Source organism: Pezoporus occidentalis, unplaced genomic scaffold, assembly GCF_034315485.1.
Source record: "Pezoporus occidentalis ecotype Australia unplaced genomic scaffold, CSIRO_AGI_Poc_V1 ctg7, whole genome shotgun sequence".
NCBI classification, from domain to species: Eukaryota; Metazoa; Chordata; class Aves; order Psittaciformes; family Psittacidae; genus Pezoporus; species Pezoporus occidentalis.
The window spans coordinates 8359951-8377733 of record NW_026916052.1 but is presented as its reverse complement, the minus strand read 5'-3'; the positions used below and the strand labels follow the sequence as shown (position 1 = coordinate 8377733).

At 38.3% G+C, this 17783-nt stretch overlaps 1 protein-coding gene across 6 annotated transcripts in view; it reads right to left on the bottom strand.

The window, feature by feature from the left end:
* UTRN (utrophin) overlaps positions 1-17783 on the bottom strand; it is a 368969-nt gene that overhangs the window by 109687 nt on the left and 241499 nt on the right. For all 6 annotated transcript variants that reach the window (XM_062641830.1, XM_062641829.1, XM_062641831.1 and 3 more), the window contains 2 exons: positions 13828-14000; positions 8122-8278 (listed from right to left, as the gene is read on the bottom strand). In XM_062641830.1, coding sequence (XP_062497814.1) covers positions 8122-8278; positions 13828-14000 — 330 coding nt within the window. The remainder of the gene's footprint in view (positions 1-8121; positions 8279-13827; positions 14001-17783) is intronic.

Sequence of the window (17783 nt, the reverse complement as noted above, 5' to 3'; positions counted from 1 at the left end):
TTCCTTGTACCAACCCATTTCTGTGACCCTGTGTGGGAGCATATCTGTTGATGTCCTTAGGTTTCAGGTGGTACCCAGCATTTTTTAGTACAACTGAAACCGTCTGATCTTGAAAAAGCATACACAAGACTGAAAACCCTCAACACTTTCCTGGGCAGTTACAAAGCCTTGGGAGTTTTACTGTCAGGTCTCTGAAATAATTTGCTCAATATGCAGCCGGAACAAAACAACAACAAAAAAAGCCAATAAAATGTTGAGCATCATCAGAAAGTATAAGACACAACGCTATTGTTTTACTACAGTATAAAACATGGATGGAACTTCATCCTATATATCCATACTATTGCTACTGCAGATTCTAGTCACTATACCTTCATAAGGATACAGGGGAGTCAGAAGAACACAGAGAGATGAACAGCAGAGATAGTTAAGGGAATATAGTAGCTGTCTGATGGGTAGAGATTAAAAATGGGCTACCAATATGCTTATGCTCCAGCTCCTTCACTGGCTATCCACATGGCTCACCCTTGAAGGTCAGGCCACAGTCAGTTATGGTCATCCAGCTCGAGACAGACGAGTAGAAACAGATGGTCTGGTATACCCTGGTGCCTCAAGGTATTCTGAGATTTCATTAGCAGTAGGTGGGCTACCACTAATAATGATGGAAGCTGAGTGGTCTTTTGGGTTGTGAGCCAAGCAATATCAGAGAAAAAGGCACTAGACTCATCGCAGATTTTTAAGGAACAGAGAGAAATGCTGTTAGCTGTGCTGTTTCTGCAGCATTACCCTGACTTCTGTCACACACATTTCCCTCCACAGCAATGTCAGAACGTTCTCTTAAATATTTGAGGATAACGATTATCCTTTGAGAAAAACACAGGCTTTATTCAGAGGTTTGAAAAAGATCCTGTGAGGTATTAAAAGTTTATATAGGACTCTTTGACTAAAACAAACGAGACACTGGATCCTCAAAAATGGACAAAATACGATGTACATACTGATAAATACCTATATAAAAATTACAGTATTAAAAAGACAATCCACAGAAATAGATATATACAGTACTTAAAAACTGCTTATCAATTGTTTTTTCAACAGTAAAACAACCTGCTTTATTCTGCTTAGTGACAGAGTTCTTTCATTATTCAGATTATTTATTATTTTAAGTACTGATCTATTGCAACTTTCCTGACTTACCATAAGACAACTACTCTTCTGGGAATAAGCTGCAATACAGTCAAAAGCAACATTTTTTGTCAAAGCAAAAAATGCACTGCACTGACATCCTAATTTAACACTTCATTCTTTGCACCATGCTTTTGCTTACACATCTTTCTTTTGGAGAAATAGCCCAGGAGAGCAGCGTCGTACACACCTGAATCATTGACGTAACACAAATCAGTTTAAGTAAATCCTCAAGCAAGCGCTTTAACTCAGACAGGTCCCCTTGAGAAGTCTCATTTAACTTTAGGCATTAACTGCACTCCTCCTTTCCTGTAACAATATATTCCCACCCACGATTTCCACGTCTTTCTCCTAAATACACTTCAAAGAGTCTCTGCTAAAGCTTAATGAATTGTACTGTCCTTGTACAGTACAATTTTTTTTTGTACAGTGCAATCTCTCTTTTTCACCAATAATCAACATTCAGGATTCTCAAATATGGAGAGCCCTTAAAACTTCAGGAGTGCTTAAAAAGTCCTATCCACTACAAGTTTACTTAAGGAGCTCTCAAACTGTTCAGTAATGCTGATTTACTAGTGGGGAGACTATTCGCCCTCGTGACAGAGCATACAGACTTTGAAAACATCCTTACTTTGAAGAGGCACTTCACAGCAGTGTGGTACAGATCGTTCAAGCTCCTGCTTCAAACACCCTTGTCTATCAGATCAAGTTGCAGCTCTTCCTCTAAGCAAAAGGCTATATTATTCCTCCGCTTCCAACTGCAGACTCTTTAATTTTCTGTTCTCACCCCCTCACAGTTCGCATCTCAGTCAAAATTAATGTTTCAGCAACAGTTGACCATCTCTACACATGCTTCATGTCTTATGCGATGAGAAATTAATTATGAGATGATGAAATTAATAAAGCCCTTTCTAGACTGTAATTAAGAACACAGACTAGGGCAGCACTGATACTATAATAATCATATTGTGATTCTAATAGTTAATAAATCCTAACATGGAAGCAGATTTGAATATAGAAAATACCCAAGAAAAACAAATCTAGAATAATTAAGTAGGAATTAATTTAAGAATAAACCCATTGCCTGAAGTCAGGCAGGCACACCAAAAGTGTACAGAGAAAGTTAAGGCTAGAAAAATGTTTTTTCCTCACAGGCTTTTCCTGCTGGAAAAGAAAACAATGGAATCGCAGGCACCCTGAAGGGATAACAACAAGCAGAAAGCAATTTCCAGTTGGCTATGCTAACACTTTTGATAAAGTGACAATAGCTAAGTAAAACAAATAAATACTTGAGACTTTCAGCATTTGATTACTTTAACAAACCAAGCCTAAAATACAAAATACATAGACAGCATCCCCTGGAAGTCTGAACAGTATCTGCAAATATTAATGAACTATCCATAGATATAAAATCACTATAGATATAAAATCACATAGATATAAAAAACACTAAAATTCACAGGTCCTTGGCCAATTCATTCCGAACTCAAAAGAAGCTAAGTTAAGCATCTCTGTGATCCAAGATACATGCATTATTTAGCATTAGCTAGACATTTGTTCATTTATGCAGACAAATGCCAACAGGATTTATGTGAGTAGGTACCCATTTCTGATTAATTTGAAACGTCCTGTTCTCTCCCTGAAAGCTAAACCACAGTGATTTATATAATTTAGGCAGTCTTTGTATTTTAGTAAAAGCACACTTTCTAAAAGCTACAGTTAGGAACTCTTCCAGCAGAAGTGAGATACAAAGCTCTCAGTGCATCTCTGGAGAACAATGTGTCAGCATTTGAATTTCCTCCTCTTGCGCAGAGGCGTGACTCTAGGTATTTCTATACACACAAAACCAACCCCCTGATTTTTCATGTTACTTTTATAGCTTTTCCTTTTTGGCAGAATAAAATATCTGCATAAAGGTTGTCTTCTATGTGTTTTTGCTGTTGGTTTTCATGAGTGGTCTGGGTTTTTCTCAGGGGTTTGTTTTTTTGGGAGGTGGAGTTCTTTTTTCATTTGGGTTTGGTTTTTTGTTTGTTTGGGGTCTTTTTCATGGTTAATGCAGCTGATAAAATTTTGCATCACAGACTTTAAAATCCTAAATGAGTACTTATAACGAAGACTGGGAAAGAACAGAATGAAAGGAAAAACCTGAGTTGGTAAGAAGAGGCAAAGATGAGAAATTGTGATTACGGAAAAACTGCAAATGCAGCTGCCTTCATATTTTTTCTCTGTAAGGTATTCCCCGTGTCAGTACCTTTGCAGACAAGTTTTCTACACTTCAGGATTGTGAACATAGCCTTAAGTGATAGGTACATTTCATACCAATGTTTTTTTAACTCGGGTACTTTTAAACTTCCTCTCAGCATCCTGAAGCATTTATGAACTTTTCAGTGTTCTTGAGCTGCCACCACAACCCATTCTCAAAGGCAAAGAAATTTTGAGAATAATTAAAATAGGAAAATCATGCTTCCTTACTTAAGCTTCCTCTTGCCCTTCCCCCACAAGACACAGAGTACAACTCAACAACCAGAGAGGATGTGCTCATTTCTTGACTGTGCATAGCAATTAGGATGTGATAAGACTATGAACTGCTACCACTTGATGGAAGTTTGGCTGAAGAACACAAAAATCAGTCCAAAATTTAGAAGTATTTACTACATTCATAAAGATTTCTGTTAATGTGGGAAACGTAAGTTAAATCTGTAGCCATGATTCAGGTGACTAACACTGCTGTGGGTAATGTTTGCTTTTAAAGTGTAAGAGAATGATTGGTACTTAAAGCTAAAACAAGTTTAAAAATCAAACTGCAAACCATTTACTTCCTCCTGCCCAAACAGACCTCAGTGGCACATAAACGATGTGAGCTAACCCAAATTGTCACATAATACTGTACTTATCTAACACAGCTGAAGCCTGCACTGAGCAGGTGAGATACTAACAGAGGAGAAGACCAACAGGATTAGCATCATTAAGCTGACATAAACAAGTTATTTCATGTATCCAAAGGTGGGGAAAACGTAGGTTAATAAGAAGAATTATTGTTGAATTGTTAGAGGCAAAACCAATGCTAACGCAAGAAGGATTGGGGACTCAGAAAAATAAAGGGCAGGAGATAAGACTATCATGAGCGCACATCTCACAGAGCTGAGCTGCTATTTCACCACTTTACATTTTGAAGTACCAGCAAAGACAAGATCGGGTAAGCAAGCTGGAAATAAGAGGAAAAGGATCACAGAGCAGATGAGATGAAGTGAGGTACTGAATTGAAATAAGAGCAAAAGGATCACAGAGAAGACAAGTTGAAGTGAGGCACTGAACTGCTCAATTTGCATGAGGACAAATTCAAAGCAACACCTGGTGGTGAAACTCAAGGAAAGAGGAGAACAGAAGCACCCTGGAGAAGCAGAGCCCTTGCTCAGGCAGGCCTGCTGATGTGGTGGTGCAGAAGTTCAATGTGGGATCATAAGAAAAGCACTTGATTAAAAGGAAATCTTACAAATAAGTTTAAATGCTTAGAAGGTTTAACATTTGAGGAAGCATGGCCAAAGGAACACTTAAAGAAGTACCAGGACAGCCAGTGATGAGAGGTAAAAGAAAGGGAGCATCCCTGAGAGTAAGAAATCAAGTCATCTCTCTGCAGTATTTCTCTGATACCGTTGTACCTTGGATCTGCACTGACAATTTTCAGCTTAACACAGGATATTTTAAAAGAGCACATTAAATGCAAAGCAAGTGACACTAGCCAATGATACCCCACAAGGCAGAGAGTGACTGACAGTGTGGAATCACAAACTTATTTTATAAAGAATCTACTGAAAAGGCAGACTTGGCATAAGGTTTTGAAAATAATTAAAAAAAATAAATAAATCACAGACATAAAACTTGTGTTCCTCAACCAAGGGCACATCTTTATCCAACATCCTAACCACACTGACCAATCACTTCACTATGCTGAGGAAGCAGAAGAAGGAAGAACTTCCAATGGGTTTGGGGTTTTGTTTACGGATTCCCCCCCCCCCCCTCCAGTTTTCACTTTCTACCTGATAAAACACAACTTTTTGGTTGATGCAGTTTATTAGTAAACTGCAGCTTCAGCAAGGAATAAATAGCTCCTGCTAAGAATCACAGAACAGTTTGGGTTGGAAAGGACCTTAAAGAACATTCAGTTCCACCCCCTCTGCCATGGGCAGGGACACCTTCCACTAGCCCAGGTTGTTCAAAGCGCTGTCCAACCTGGCCTTAAACACATGGATGGGGAATCCACAGCTTCTCTGCAGTGAAACTGATACCAGGAAATAAAGGGTTAATATTGTGCCTGCTTGCTTAAGCAGTCGCTGTGCTTGGTGAAGCAGAACCATAGGAGTCAAAGCTGCTAGAATGGTGAAGCAGAATTGTAGGAGTTACAGCTGCTAGGCAGAATTGTAGTAGATAAGATTCATAGCTTAATATTTAAGACATTCTTGTTCAAATAGTATCTTTAGAAAGAAAAGGAACAAAAGATAGCCAGAGTAACAAAATTTACAAACTTGACAAGTTTCTGCTTTAAGATACATAAAACCAGCTTGTACTGAACCTGAGGTTTGGACAGGAGCCGAAACCCTATTGAGTCTGCGTGAAAGCAAGAGCTTACTCATGGTGAGGAAGAGGAACTACAGGCCTTCATCCTCCCGACCCCCTAACGACCACCATCAGGAGGCACTGTGCAGGCACACCAATGGGACAAATGCCAGAAAGCTAATTATAATACTAGACGGGAATAGGTTTTGCATTATGTGTTAGGCGTGAAGCAATCTCATGTTTAGGTAATCATTATATGTAATATAAATGAATTGAGTGGCAAAGGAGGGTGCGCATGCTTTTGGAGGAGAAACCCCCATGCGCCTCAGCGCTGAATAAAGCATATCTACTTTACAACTCTAATGAGTTGTGGAGTCAATCCGCGTATCAAAACAGCAATGAAGTGCTGCCGTGGAGAATCAAAGCAACAGACAGCTGTGGTCCAGCTCTCCTCCTCTGGCGATGACTAATACTCAACACTTTAACACAATGTGAAATGCAACATGCTAATAATTCACATTTGTTATGACACAGTATCATCACGTGGTATATGGGAAAGTCTTACCATTTGTCTTACTTTTGGTTCGGACCAAAATAACTGCTAGAAAATAAACTAGTCATCATCTAAGAAATACCCACAATTGAATATTGTGCTCTTGCTTGCATAGGTGCACAAAATACCCAAAGTGATGCACAGGATTGCTTTAACTTTGTCCTGTTGCAGACCATTGATTTAGCTACTATTAAATACTGGGCTCAGACAAATATATCCAATACTCACAGTGACACTGCAAGAATATTGCTTTTCTGGAAAACAGAAGACGACTATCTAAAAGCTCCTGAATGCACTTAGTAGAGTCTAAAATAGCGTTATTCTTTAAATATAAGGGCAAGGACTAAACAACCCAGAAGTGCCTTCAACTCTGCTGCAGTTCACAAATCAGCCATTCAGCATTATTGCTTCTAAAATTTTATACTTTGTAATAAGTTACAAACCTGCATTTTTATAAATCTTTTTGAGATCGTCAAATGTGAGGCATTGTCATTATTATTTGTTATTATCACGCACATACTGTAATCTAGCATGAAACACAGGCAAGCCCTTAGAAAATGACATGTAGAGATCTATCACTTCCCACTGACCTCCTTCAAAACATATCTGGATCTGTTTCAGCTTTTTATTGCTCTTTGGCACTAACAATCCATCATTTGAGCATTACGACACATTCACAGCAGATGTGCCTGAAAACAGAGCATGATGATTTAAGTGGATGATTTAACAGGAAGAGATGAACTCTCAAGAAACAAAGATCCTAGTTTATGCTAATAACTTTATTTTAAAAGACTAAATTAAGGAGGAATGTATAAGGAATTCCTTTACCTCTTGTGTTTTGGAGTTAAGTCTCGAAAGTGTTGTTCATGTCAGGCTACATTTCCTGTAGTTCCTCGCAGTATTCTAAGTGAGTATTTCAGTACCCTTAAGTGTTTTCCTAAACTCAGCTTTTGCCCTCACTAAACACCACAGCAGAAAAGACATCACTGTTGTGTTGGTGAAAGGGATGTAATGAAATTAGCTATATAAAAGCTGCATTTGTTCTCTTTCCTTGTTCACACCGTACAGAAGAAAAAATACAATGATAAGATGGAACCAGCCATACTAGAACATATTTATCCAATGGTAAATATGTCCTAACTTTTATGATTAACTTTTTTATGATTACTGATCATAGTTGGTGAGACTCTACATTCTACATGAGTGAAGATATGTTGTTGATGCCACAGATTTTGTCATTGTCAAAAAATACTTAGGCATTCATACCTTCTATGCACATATGCACAAAACTGGAACAGAACTAGCAAAATCAGAGAGCTGGAACAGTGTGTTATAGATACAACAATACAAGGCACAGGTCAGTTTTAGCTCTCAAAACTAGTTTTGAGCCATCTTCGCAGTATAAATCTGCATGAGTATGGGAGAGTTACTATTACTGGTCAATTGGTCAACACATTAACATGTAGAAAGCCCATAATTTTACTGACCTTACATCCAACATTGCTTTCACAGTTCTTGTTCAGTTTTTACTTTTATAAACCTTCCTTAACTTCACTAACAATACCCCAAAACATCAGGAATCAAAAAAAAAAAGAAAAAATGAAAATGGTGTATTTGGACTGAACATATGTATCAGAAAACTCACAGATGAAATTTTATAGAATATCTCAGTTGTGTTTTAGTGGGCAAGGTGGGGAAGTAAAGGGGTGGAGACCTAGAGTTTTTTTCTAGAAATTAGTAACTAGGAAGTGTTTATCATTTCTTCTGTTCTCAAATTTGCTTCATTCTATTATTCACAGTAGCCTATTTATGAAACTTAAGCAACTTACCTTGCAGTGGTCATACTGTTGCTGTAAGGTTGGAACATCCCCTCCAATGGGCATTTGCTTTTTCAGTTCTTCATCCTTTGCATTCAGCCATTTGATCAACTCTTCCAGGGATGTCAGCAATCTGTTCCATTTTTCTGCACTGGCCTCCAAGTGAGCCCTGTGAAACAACATAAGAGAATCTTTAAAGCTCTGAATGGCAAAACCAGCACAGCAATACAATAAATAAGTAAAATTACTCCATTATTAAGACATGAATGTTTTGAGTGTTTAACTGCAAAGCAACTTTGCACTTTAAAAAACCCTCTACTTCATAATATTTTGCACAGCAAATCAAATAAGCAGAGGAAAAATGGGGGAACACAGACAAATATATACCTTATGCTATATCTTATCTAAAACCTTGAAAATTACACATTTAGGCAACATAAAGAAATGCCGTGGTTTGTTGTGACTCCACCACTGCAGTGCACAAAGTACAAGCATCATTTTGTGAGCTAAAGCACCACAAAACTGAACTCTTTTGTGCCAGGACCTTGACTCTCCAGCAGCAAAAGCAGTAAGTTCTCCCAGCAGTGATGAACAGTAAACTGTTGCTGAACGTATCAGTGACAGAAATTATTTAATACATCATCTTTAGTTGATAGCGAATTACTAGAGAATTAAGACAGTGAATCTGCCTTTCTGTTTAACTGGCAAAAACTCTGGATTCCACACCACCTTCTTCCATAATTTAAAAATATACCTTGACTTAATTGCTTCTCCCTGCAGTGCCAACACTGCTGCAGGGAAATCTTTGACAGGGACTGACTACCTCTCTTTTACTGCAGTCATTCTATATTATGGAATCCTCTGAGAGTGGCATGTTCTTAGTTTATACCAGTAAACAACAACTTCTTTCTCCACACGTATGATGGAGTACAGCTAAATCCTTTTCAGTGTAGTAGGACACCAGCTCTTTACCTTCCTGCCCTGCTTCTGACAGATGAGTGAACTGAACTTTTTATTGTTTCCTACCTTTTCCCTTTCCTACTTTTCGCATGTTTTTTTATCCTTCTGATTCACTGTAACTCACATCATCTGGCTTCTCTTGTATTATTGGGGCATTCAAAGTGTATGTTTGGGACTGCTATGACAACAGCTGGATTGAAGGGGCCATGTGCTGAGAGGTTAATTTCAAAGCAAGCTTAGGTTTGGATACGCTGGGATCTCCCAGTGATAGTAGGACAGACAAACCAATAAAGCAGTCAGTAAGGGGCATGGGGGAGGAGATATAAAGAAAAATAGGATCACATTTATGGAAAGGATAAACTAACTACCATTAGGAAGAGGAACCTATTCTACTTCATTCAGGAAAGCAGTCAGGTAACTACTTGACATGAAAAAAAAGAAAAATGAAGTACTTGCTAGAAGCAATGTTTTACTGCCTACAGTTTCATGCATCACTGTTTCTATCATCCCTTATTGCTTTCACTGATACCTTTTCTCTCAACACTGAATCCAAGCCAGCATCCTGCCCTGCAGTGAATTACAAGTGAGCTATTGCATTTGCGGTTATATGCATACTGAGGAAGAGTGTCTGGCAGGCCTTGGTTTGCAGACCAGCAGCTCCTGAGTGACATGCACTGTCCCAGCTCTCCTGGCCTCAGTTCTTTAATACTCACCAACCAGAACTACTTTCAAGGCAATCAACAACTTCCCATATAGACTGTATTAACTCCACAGCAAGAGAGGGCACAGCTGGTGCATTCACTATAGCTGGCCTCTGAAGCCCCCAGCCACACACAGAGACATGCTCCCAAAGCACAGGGTGGTCCATGTGCAATGTTTACCTTCTCCTTTTCACAACTAGCTTGACATTCCGTCAAAAATGCCTTCAGAAATACCAAGCTCCAAAGCATTGCGTATATGTTATGCTCAGGTGCTAGGTACTCAGAAACAGCTCTCCTTTCTGGAAGTGAAAACAGAGTTCTACTCCTATTAACGAGGCAGAAGAGAATCATTTCTTTTCTCATTCAAGCCAAGGAAGGCCGTATTTGAATTTACAGTTTTGCTGTTAGACTCACAGATTGTTAAAAATAAGCCATCTTTATGAATTTCTAGAAGCAACCACAACTGAAGTATTCAGATCTACAGCTTTCTGTACATTCGATAGTGAAATCTCTGTTAATCGCAATTTATTACCTTATCTAGCAAGTATCAACAGATCTCACCTCTAAAAACTGTCATGCTCTAAGGCTTCAAGTTTCTGCTCTAATTATTTAGCAGAATTCTTGTATACAAAATGGAGTTTTTTAAGGGAGAAGGAACTCCTGCAACTAGTTAAAGGACAATCTAACAGTGTCTCACTGTTAATTAAACATACAGTCCAATAATTTTAATAGCGAAAAACCACTCATTTGATATTTATGTGAATGATGCAGCATATGATACTAGATTAAATGCTGTAATCTACCACTAACGAGTACCCATGTACATATCAGATTAATGACAGTAGCAAAATACTACTAGCACATGGTTTCAAAGTCCAGTGCAAGCCAAACTTGTGGGGGTAGAGCAGTAAGGAGTGGACAGGAAATGGACTACACTAACAGGGACTTGAAAATTCTCTGAAGACAAAGTGAACTATCCTTTCTTGAAAGGTCAGAAAGATGTTGAAGGAAAAACATATCACATCAGCCTGGATTTTTCCTGAATGCTACCCTTCTAATCTTATCAAAAGCAATACTGAAAGTAAGAGTGAGATGCAGCAGCAGCAGCAGCTGAAGAGTAGACACAAGCATTCAATTCTCCTGGGGAGTGGACACAGATGCATTCAGTAAACCTCATTCAAAGCAAATGCTGCAAGGGAACCAGGATATGCTCCCAGTCGTATTTCAGTGTGAAGTTTTAGTATCAAGTTTGCATTTGTCATATAGACATTACTAAAGAGAGCCAATAAAACATTTTGAAGTTGTGAACTGTTTCTTGGGCTTCTGTACTTTCAAAGACAGGATTTCTGGGTTTTGTTTTGGAATTGGTACACAACCTGAAAACAAAGCATCAGGTGTTTATGCTCACGTGAAAAAGAACTGGCAATCTCCAGGGATTCACCAGGTCAGGTGGTGGCTTAGGAATCTTAGGTCAGTTATAGAAGATTGTCTGGCTTTGACACTGGTTGGAGCAACACCATTACACAGCATCAATGACCTGGTATCCAAAAGAACTCCTAAGGGAATCCTTCATGAGCCTGAAAAACACAGATGCTCCCAATCCAGCTGATCAGACTGAGAGCACCCCCCTCCAACCAGGCTGAATAAAATCACCCAGAAGAACAGCAGCTCTGACATAATTTCCCTTCTGTTGACCCTGAGAGGCTCTCTTCACAGCTGGAGACCTCCTCAGCTTTTGCTTCTTCTATGGAGGTAACATTTTTCCTGCTAAGCAAAAAGGGAACACATGGAATGAAAAAGACTTGTGGGTGGTCTAAATATATCATCCTCTGTTTCTCCCATACTTTTATCTCTACCCTCCCCCAGACACTAACACCCTCACAGCTCTTGCCCCAGGAGAAAAGAATCTCTCCTAAACATTTGGTTCTTGCAGCTTTGCTTTCTTCCTGGGAGTAAGACAATAAAGACAGAAAAACGAAGCTGCATGAATAAGTCTACAAGTAATTTCAAGGAGTGCTCTCAGGTGGTGTTACAGTCTCTACAACTACAGGTTTAAGTAGTTTCCATGAATTTAAAAGTATGTCACAAGAGTGCTGCTTTTCCAGTTTGTAACTCCCTTTATTTACAGTAGAAAGGAAGTAAAGACAATACAATGACTTTAGCACCATCAACTCGGAGGACTGAAGTGATGAAGAAGAACTACTACCTCTACAGGAGAGCAGTACTTTCAGCAATTAAAAATCAGCATAATGAGAATGTACACATAACAAAGTGTTTTAAAAAACTTAGAGAAACCTTCATTTAGAAGCACTATCCCAGACTAAAACCCATAACAAAACAATCGAAGTTTTTCAATCACCATCCCTAGCACCTAACATAGTTATATACTGTTCTCACAAGACTCATTGATACAGTTCTGCCTTCCAATTCATCTTTGGAAAAAAGGTACACCAAGAATGCAAAAATTGAAGGCAAGCAGCTAGATCAACACACTGACTTCCTATCAGTTCTGTGCTTTGTTACTTCCCTGTGAAGGCTCTCAGCATTCTTGAATGAGTTAGAAAAGTGAACTCCAATCAAAGTAGAGGCTAAAATATATGAACTCAGAAATGCCATGCTCTTCTAAGTGGTAACTGAGATTTGAAAGGTTTATTTATTTGTCTTATATTTGCTCCAGTATTCTCTTCCTTGCCTATCTTCTACTTGTAGCTATGCAGCATTGCAGGTACCAGCAGAATAACACAAACATTGCAAACATTAATGCTGCCCAATAGGATGCATGTGTCATGTCCATTCAGAAGGGAAAAGATGGCTCTGTACTCAGAAGACCAAGTACTCCCACTTTTCTGAGTACTCACTGCACAATCATTGTGTCTGTATTACTGCCTCTGAGCTCACAGCTAGCCAGGACAAATGGCTCAAAAGCCTTTTTTTTTTGGCCATCAATTTCTCCCAAATTATTACCAGCCACAGGAAAGGCCAAGCAACTGAACTGTTTTTGCTAGAACTCCACATGTGCTAAACTAGTATCTTATAAGCATGTTTTCATCTTTCTTCCACAATGATTTTTTTGTGAGTAGAGTTCATAACAGCCCAAGTTTGACACTGCTTGTGTTTAACTACTTGTGTGGTGCAGCCAGTCTCTGCACGCATTGGTTCCTCAGATTCCAGCTTTGCCTGTGGGCTCTTGTGGAGCTGATTTACCTGTTTCACTTCATTGTTTCACAGGTTGGTGATGGGATAAGTGAAGACAGTAAGCGTCACATTTTTTCTCTTTTCTCACTTTTTCAAACTCTTGTGCCTGCATTCCAAGCTCAACTTATTTTTCTGCCCTTTGGAAGATTCATATGAATGTTTAACACTGTTCTGTCCTATTAAAAGAACGGTTTCATTTAATCAACAAGCCAGCAGAACAAAGCTCCAGAAATTCTTTTCTATGTAATTAATTTTAATGTAGAATTTTTTTCACATTAATGAATATGGTAATATCTACTTCCAAAATGACATTGCAGAGACTTTAACAATGACTGCACTTGGACAGTCAGTGTGCTTGGCACTAATAGAGTCAAAAAATTATAAAATTAATTCCTTGACAAATATGCATTTTAAAACACGTCATAATTGAATAGCAGCAATAAAAAATAGAATAAAATTACTATCAATATGGATCAAGACACTTAAGATGCAAGTCCTCTCAAATTATTCACTTCCGTGGTAGAAACAAAACCAACAATAAATCCCTGATTTCTCCTCACAGTAATTGTAGATTCACAGAACTACTACATCAATACTGCTAGCTGCTTACAATAAGGAAAGATTCAACGTACTTTCTGGAAAAATTAGTACAGGTTGGTAAGTTATAACTGCACATCTCTGGAGAGAAGAGTAGTAATTAAGCCTTCATGGTGAGCAAGTGCACCAACCTTTTATATCTGTGCTCAGGGGTCCTTTATAGAAGAAGACAGAAATTTTACTTCAATGCCATGGTCATATTTCTCAAGCCTTTTAGAAGACAGCAACTGTGCACCATTCATGTCTTGATATTTTCATTACTTACCTGATGTTAGCTGACTTTGCCTTCAGGTCATTCCAGCGCTGGTTCATGTCATCAAGACGGTGCTGGAGCAGGGCAGCTTCTTCGGAGTTTCCCAAGGCTTTCACCATCTTCTGCCTGTTTCCATCAATGCTTTTAAAGATGTCATTGTGGGCATCAATCTCAGCTTGTATGTCCTGAAATACCAAAGAAAAAAGTCCAAACACCTTAGTTCTCTAAATAAAGGAGGGAAGAGCTTATTCTTATTAGCAGACCTAAGCATTAGTACAGAGCACATAGGCTGACTTTCTTGGGTGACTGAGGTGCAGAGGGAAAAACCTGCAACCCTATTAACATCATTATAAAAGGTCTAGCTTTCTTAGCATGAGAAAAAGAGTTTGAAATCCTTAACTGAAACTTAGAACTATAAACACTGAGTTCTCTGCGAGTATTTGTAGCACAGAAGGTAACTATTTGTCTACTGTTCTCCCACGCATTTCACGCAGTGCAGCATTTGCAAATGCACTAGAGATGGTTTCCTGCTCAGAAACTGCAAAGATTCAGCCTTAGCTATGTTGTTTCTTTCCTGTTTGAAATTAAACATTCCAGAAACTTTACACAGACTAGTGGAATTCAAACTCTGTGAAGTGCTTAAGGTCATATGCAATGAAAGCTTTTAACTAAAAAAGCTTTCATTAAACTGCAGCTAAATGATTACAGCTGCCACAAGCCCATTTTTGCAGTTAAAATACTGTACACACCATGGCCTGTAATACATTGAGAGACATAAACCAGCAGGATGTATTATAATCTGAATTTCATATGAAATACTGAAAAGAAAAAGAAGTGCTTGTGATTTCAATTCAGCTGACTGATCTCTCCTTAGAAATTAAACATATTTCCTGATCTAACATGTGCCTCAAGAGACACATTATAGATGGTGTCTTCATCTAAGCAAGTACATTATTACCTTTAAGAGCAAACAAAACTTCCTGCATCACCGCCAATGCTTTCTAGCAGCCATACATCTATGTATACTCTAATAGAGCAATATAAATGTGTGGAGAGTCAGGAGGTGTAGTGCCTGTCTTAATAGGATTAATCGAAGAAGACTGTGACAGGAACTTGATGCAGATGTAAATAAACTTATTTTGCAAAAGAAATTTTATAACTGAAATCCCTGAAAGGTTTTTATTCTTCCAGACAACTCCTCAGGAATCTCCATCTGTTCCTAGGAGCAGGAAAGGAGAGGGCTCTTGTACCTTCCCATACTCAAGGTGCATAGTCATGCATCTCAGAATGGCTGTTTCACATTCTACAAACAATAGCTGGAAACAGTGGGAAAGTAGCTGTGAATTTGAGACAACATGAAAGCTTTCTTTAGTTAGGGAAGAAAGAAAAAAAAAAGGTGATGATACAGCTGGAAAAGTGAGTGAGTGAGAGACAGAAGAGGGAAGAGGGAGTGGGGAGAGGGAAGGCAGCATCAGTGAAGCTCTGGCTTTCCAGCTGAGCCACTAGGTGACTTTGGACAACTACCTACTCTTTGTCGTGAGTTCTACTACTTTAAAAGAGGTAAAAAGACACTTCTACTGTCTTTAAACCATCCTGATAAAAATAGTAATTCTGGAAACAGATACAGTAGTGTTTAAAATGAAAAATTGAAATGTAAGTGTCTGATGATCAACAAACCCAAATAAGACAGCATCTTCATCAGTTCAAGAAATCAGATGCTTATCTGAAGACTTTTGGAGCTCCTACGTCTCCAACACACAAGCAGACCCAGTGAAAACCAGCTCAAACCACACAGCAGGAAATACAACCACATATAGCAGTTACAATTTTAATCATAAACTGATCTGTGCTACAAAAGCCTGGTCATATCAATTACATTTCTAAGCCTCTTAAAAGCTTCAAAAGAAAACTTAGTTAAAAACAAACTGATCTCTAATCTTCTATTCTACACTCACAGTATTCATTCTAAAGCTATTGAGAGCCTTCACAAAACTTCCTGTGATTACATTTGAGAGGACACTTAAGCATGTGCACTTAAAAATGTTTCGTTCCAAATTGGTTTGATTCTTGCATTTGCCACTCATCATGTTACATTGATTAAGGCAAAGTAAATCTGCTGTTCACATTCTTGAGTCCCATCTGTGATGGCCACGTTGTGACAGCTCAGTTCAAAGAATTAACTTTGCTAATTAACTTCTCTTTTCTGATTTCCATTTTCCAGGGAAAAAAAAAAACAGCACTGTCAGCTGATGGATAAACCAACAAGACTGATATTAAAGCTAATGAATGCAAGTGCATCGCAGTCCTCAAAAGAAAGAGGGAAAGAAATCCAAATAACATGTCCCACCTCAATGTGCACATGAAAGAAGTACAGAAGGAATGCAGGATGTGAAAGACAGTTAATGGCAACAGATGGACACATTAAGTTAGTTATTTCCTAACAGCGATATAAAAGATCTCAAAGATTTTTTTTGGGGTATAGTCCTTTGTTGAAAGGCTAACAAGGATGATGGGCTCCCATCTTGTCCTAAGACTGCTGTAATAAGTAGCAACTGGTAGTCATCTCCTTTACTTGCTGTGTTATCGTAATCTTTCCATTCTTCGGAGATTTGTAAATATGTTGTGGTTAACCTCCCTTAAAATTTCTTTTTTCAAAGTGGGAAGAAGAACTTTATCCATCCTGTACACATCCAAATCCATGTTCACCATCATCTATTATTTTTGTTTCCTGCCTTTTCCTCAGTCTTTGATTCTCTGTATTCTTCTCCACTATCCTCTATGATGCGAAAAGGAATGAAAGAAGTTGACTGTCCCTGCTCAGGTCTCAACTAGAATCAACTCTCATTAGAGTTAATCAAATTTTAATTTTTCAATACTTAAAAAGCAATTATAAAACTTCCTTATAATCAGATGAAACTTCTACATCCAGAATCAAAGGGGCAGCACATAGAAGGATGCAGGACAAGACAGGGGAGGGGGGAAGTCTGTTGCTTTTACCACATTAAGAGGGGTGGATACCACCATGAAATGCACTCGTTCTTAGTCCAGTGCAAAGGGGAACTGGGCCAGAGTGCTCTCCTTGTGCATGGGAAACAAAGCAAAGGAAAAAGGTGTGTGTGTGTCTGCGTGTGTGTGATCCAAACTATAAAGAAACCTAAGGAAATACATGGGAAACAGAGAAGGACTTCTCACCAGAAGAAATTCATAATTCTTGAACTATAGTTACATAGCTTTATCAACTTAATTTTTGGAGGTATTACTATATAGATGCCATATTTTGCTAGTTTTGCAAATATTTATGTGCAGATATCTTTTAAACTGGACTGAAAATATATTGGAATTAGGTCAACAGATTTGTTTACATGCCCAAGTGCTTGCAGGCTTACGATCCTAAATTAGAAGAAAGCACTTCTTTGAGGAAAATAATCATCCTACATATAAATTGATGTGCAAGTTTCAAAGTTTTGAAAGACAGAAGGGAGAAGAAATAACTAGACTGACATGTACGTATCTACTTCACCCAAGCCAGACTGATTTTAAGGCTTGTCTCTATAATAAGAAGCCTATATCTTGCTTTAATTCCAATTTAATAAAATATTAAATTACCATACAATGACAATTGTCTTTAAAGAATGTATAAATATGGTATGTGACACTAAGTAACGCTATAGATAGCAATTCTGAAAAGGACTCTAAGATGGAGCAGACTGCAGTCGGAGTTGCTACTGGATAAGCCCAAAGGCAAACTACAGTGACTTGCCCAGGGTAAAAGAAAATATATGACAAAGATTTGAACAGAACCAAGCATTCTGATTCCAATTCCAAGGTCAAAAAGCCATCAAACTTCTTTTGTTTATTTTTCCTTCTTACAGACTGCCAGGATATTTGAACAGTTACAAAGGCAAAAATAATTGTCATTTGAAAACTATTAATCCTTTATAAAGGCAAAAAGAAACCCCTTTTAAAAT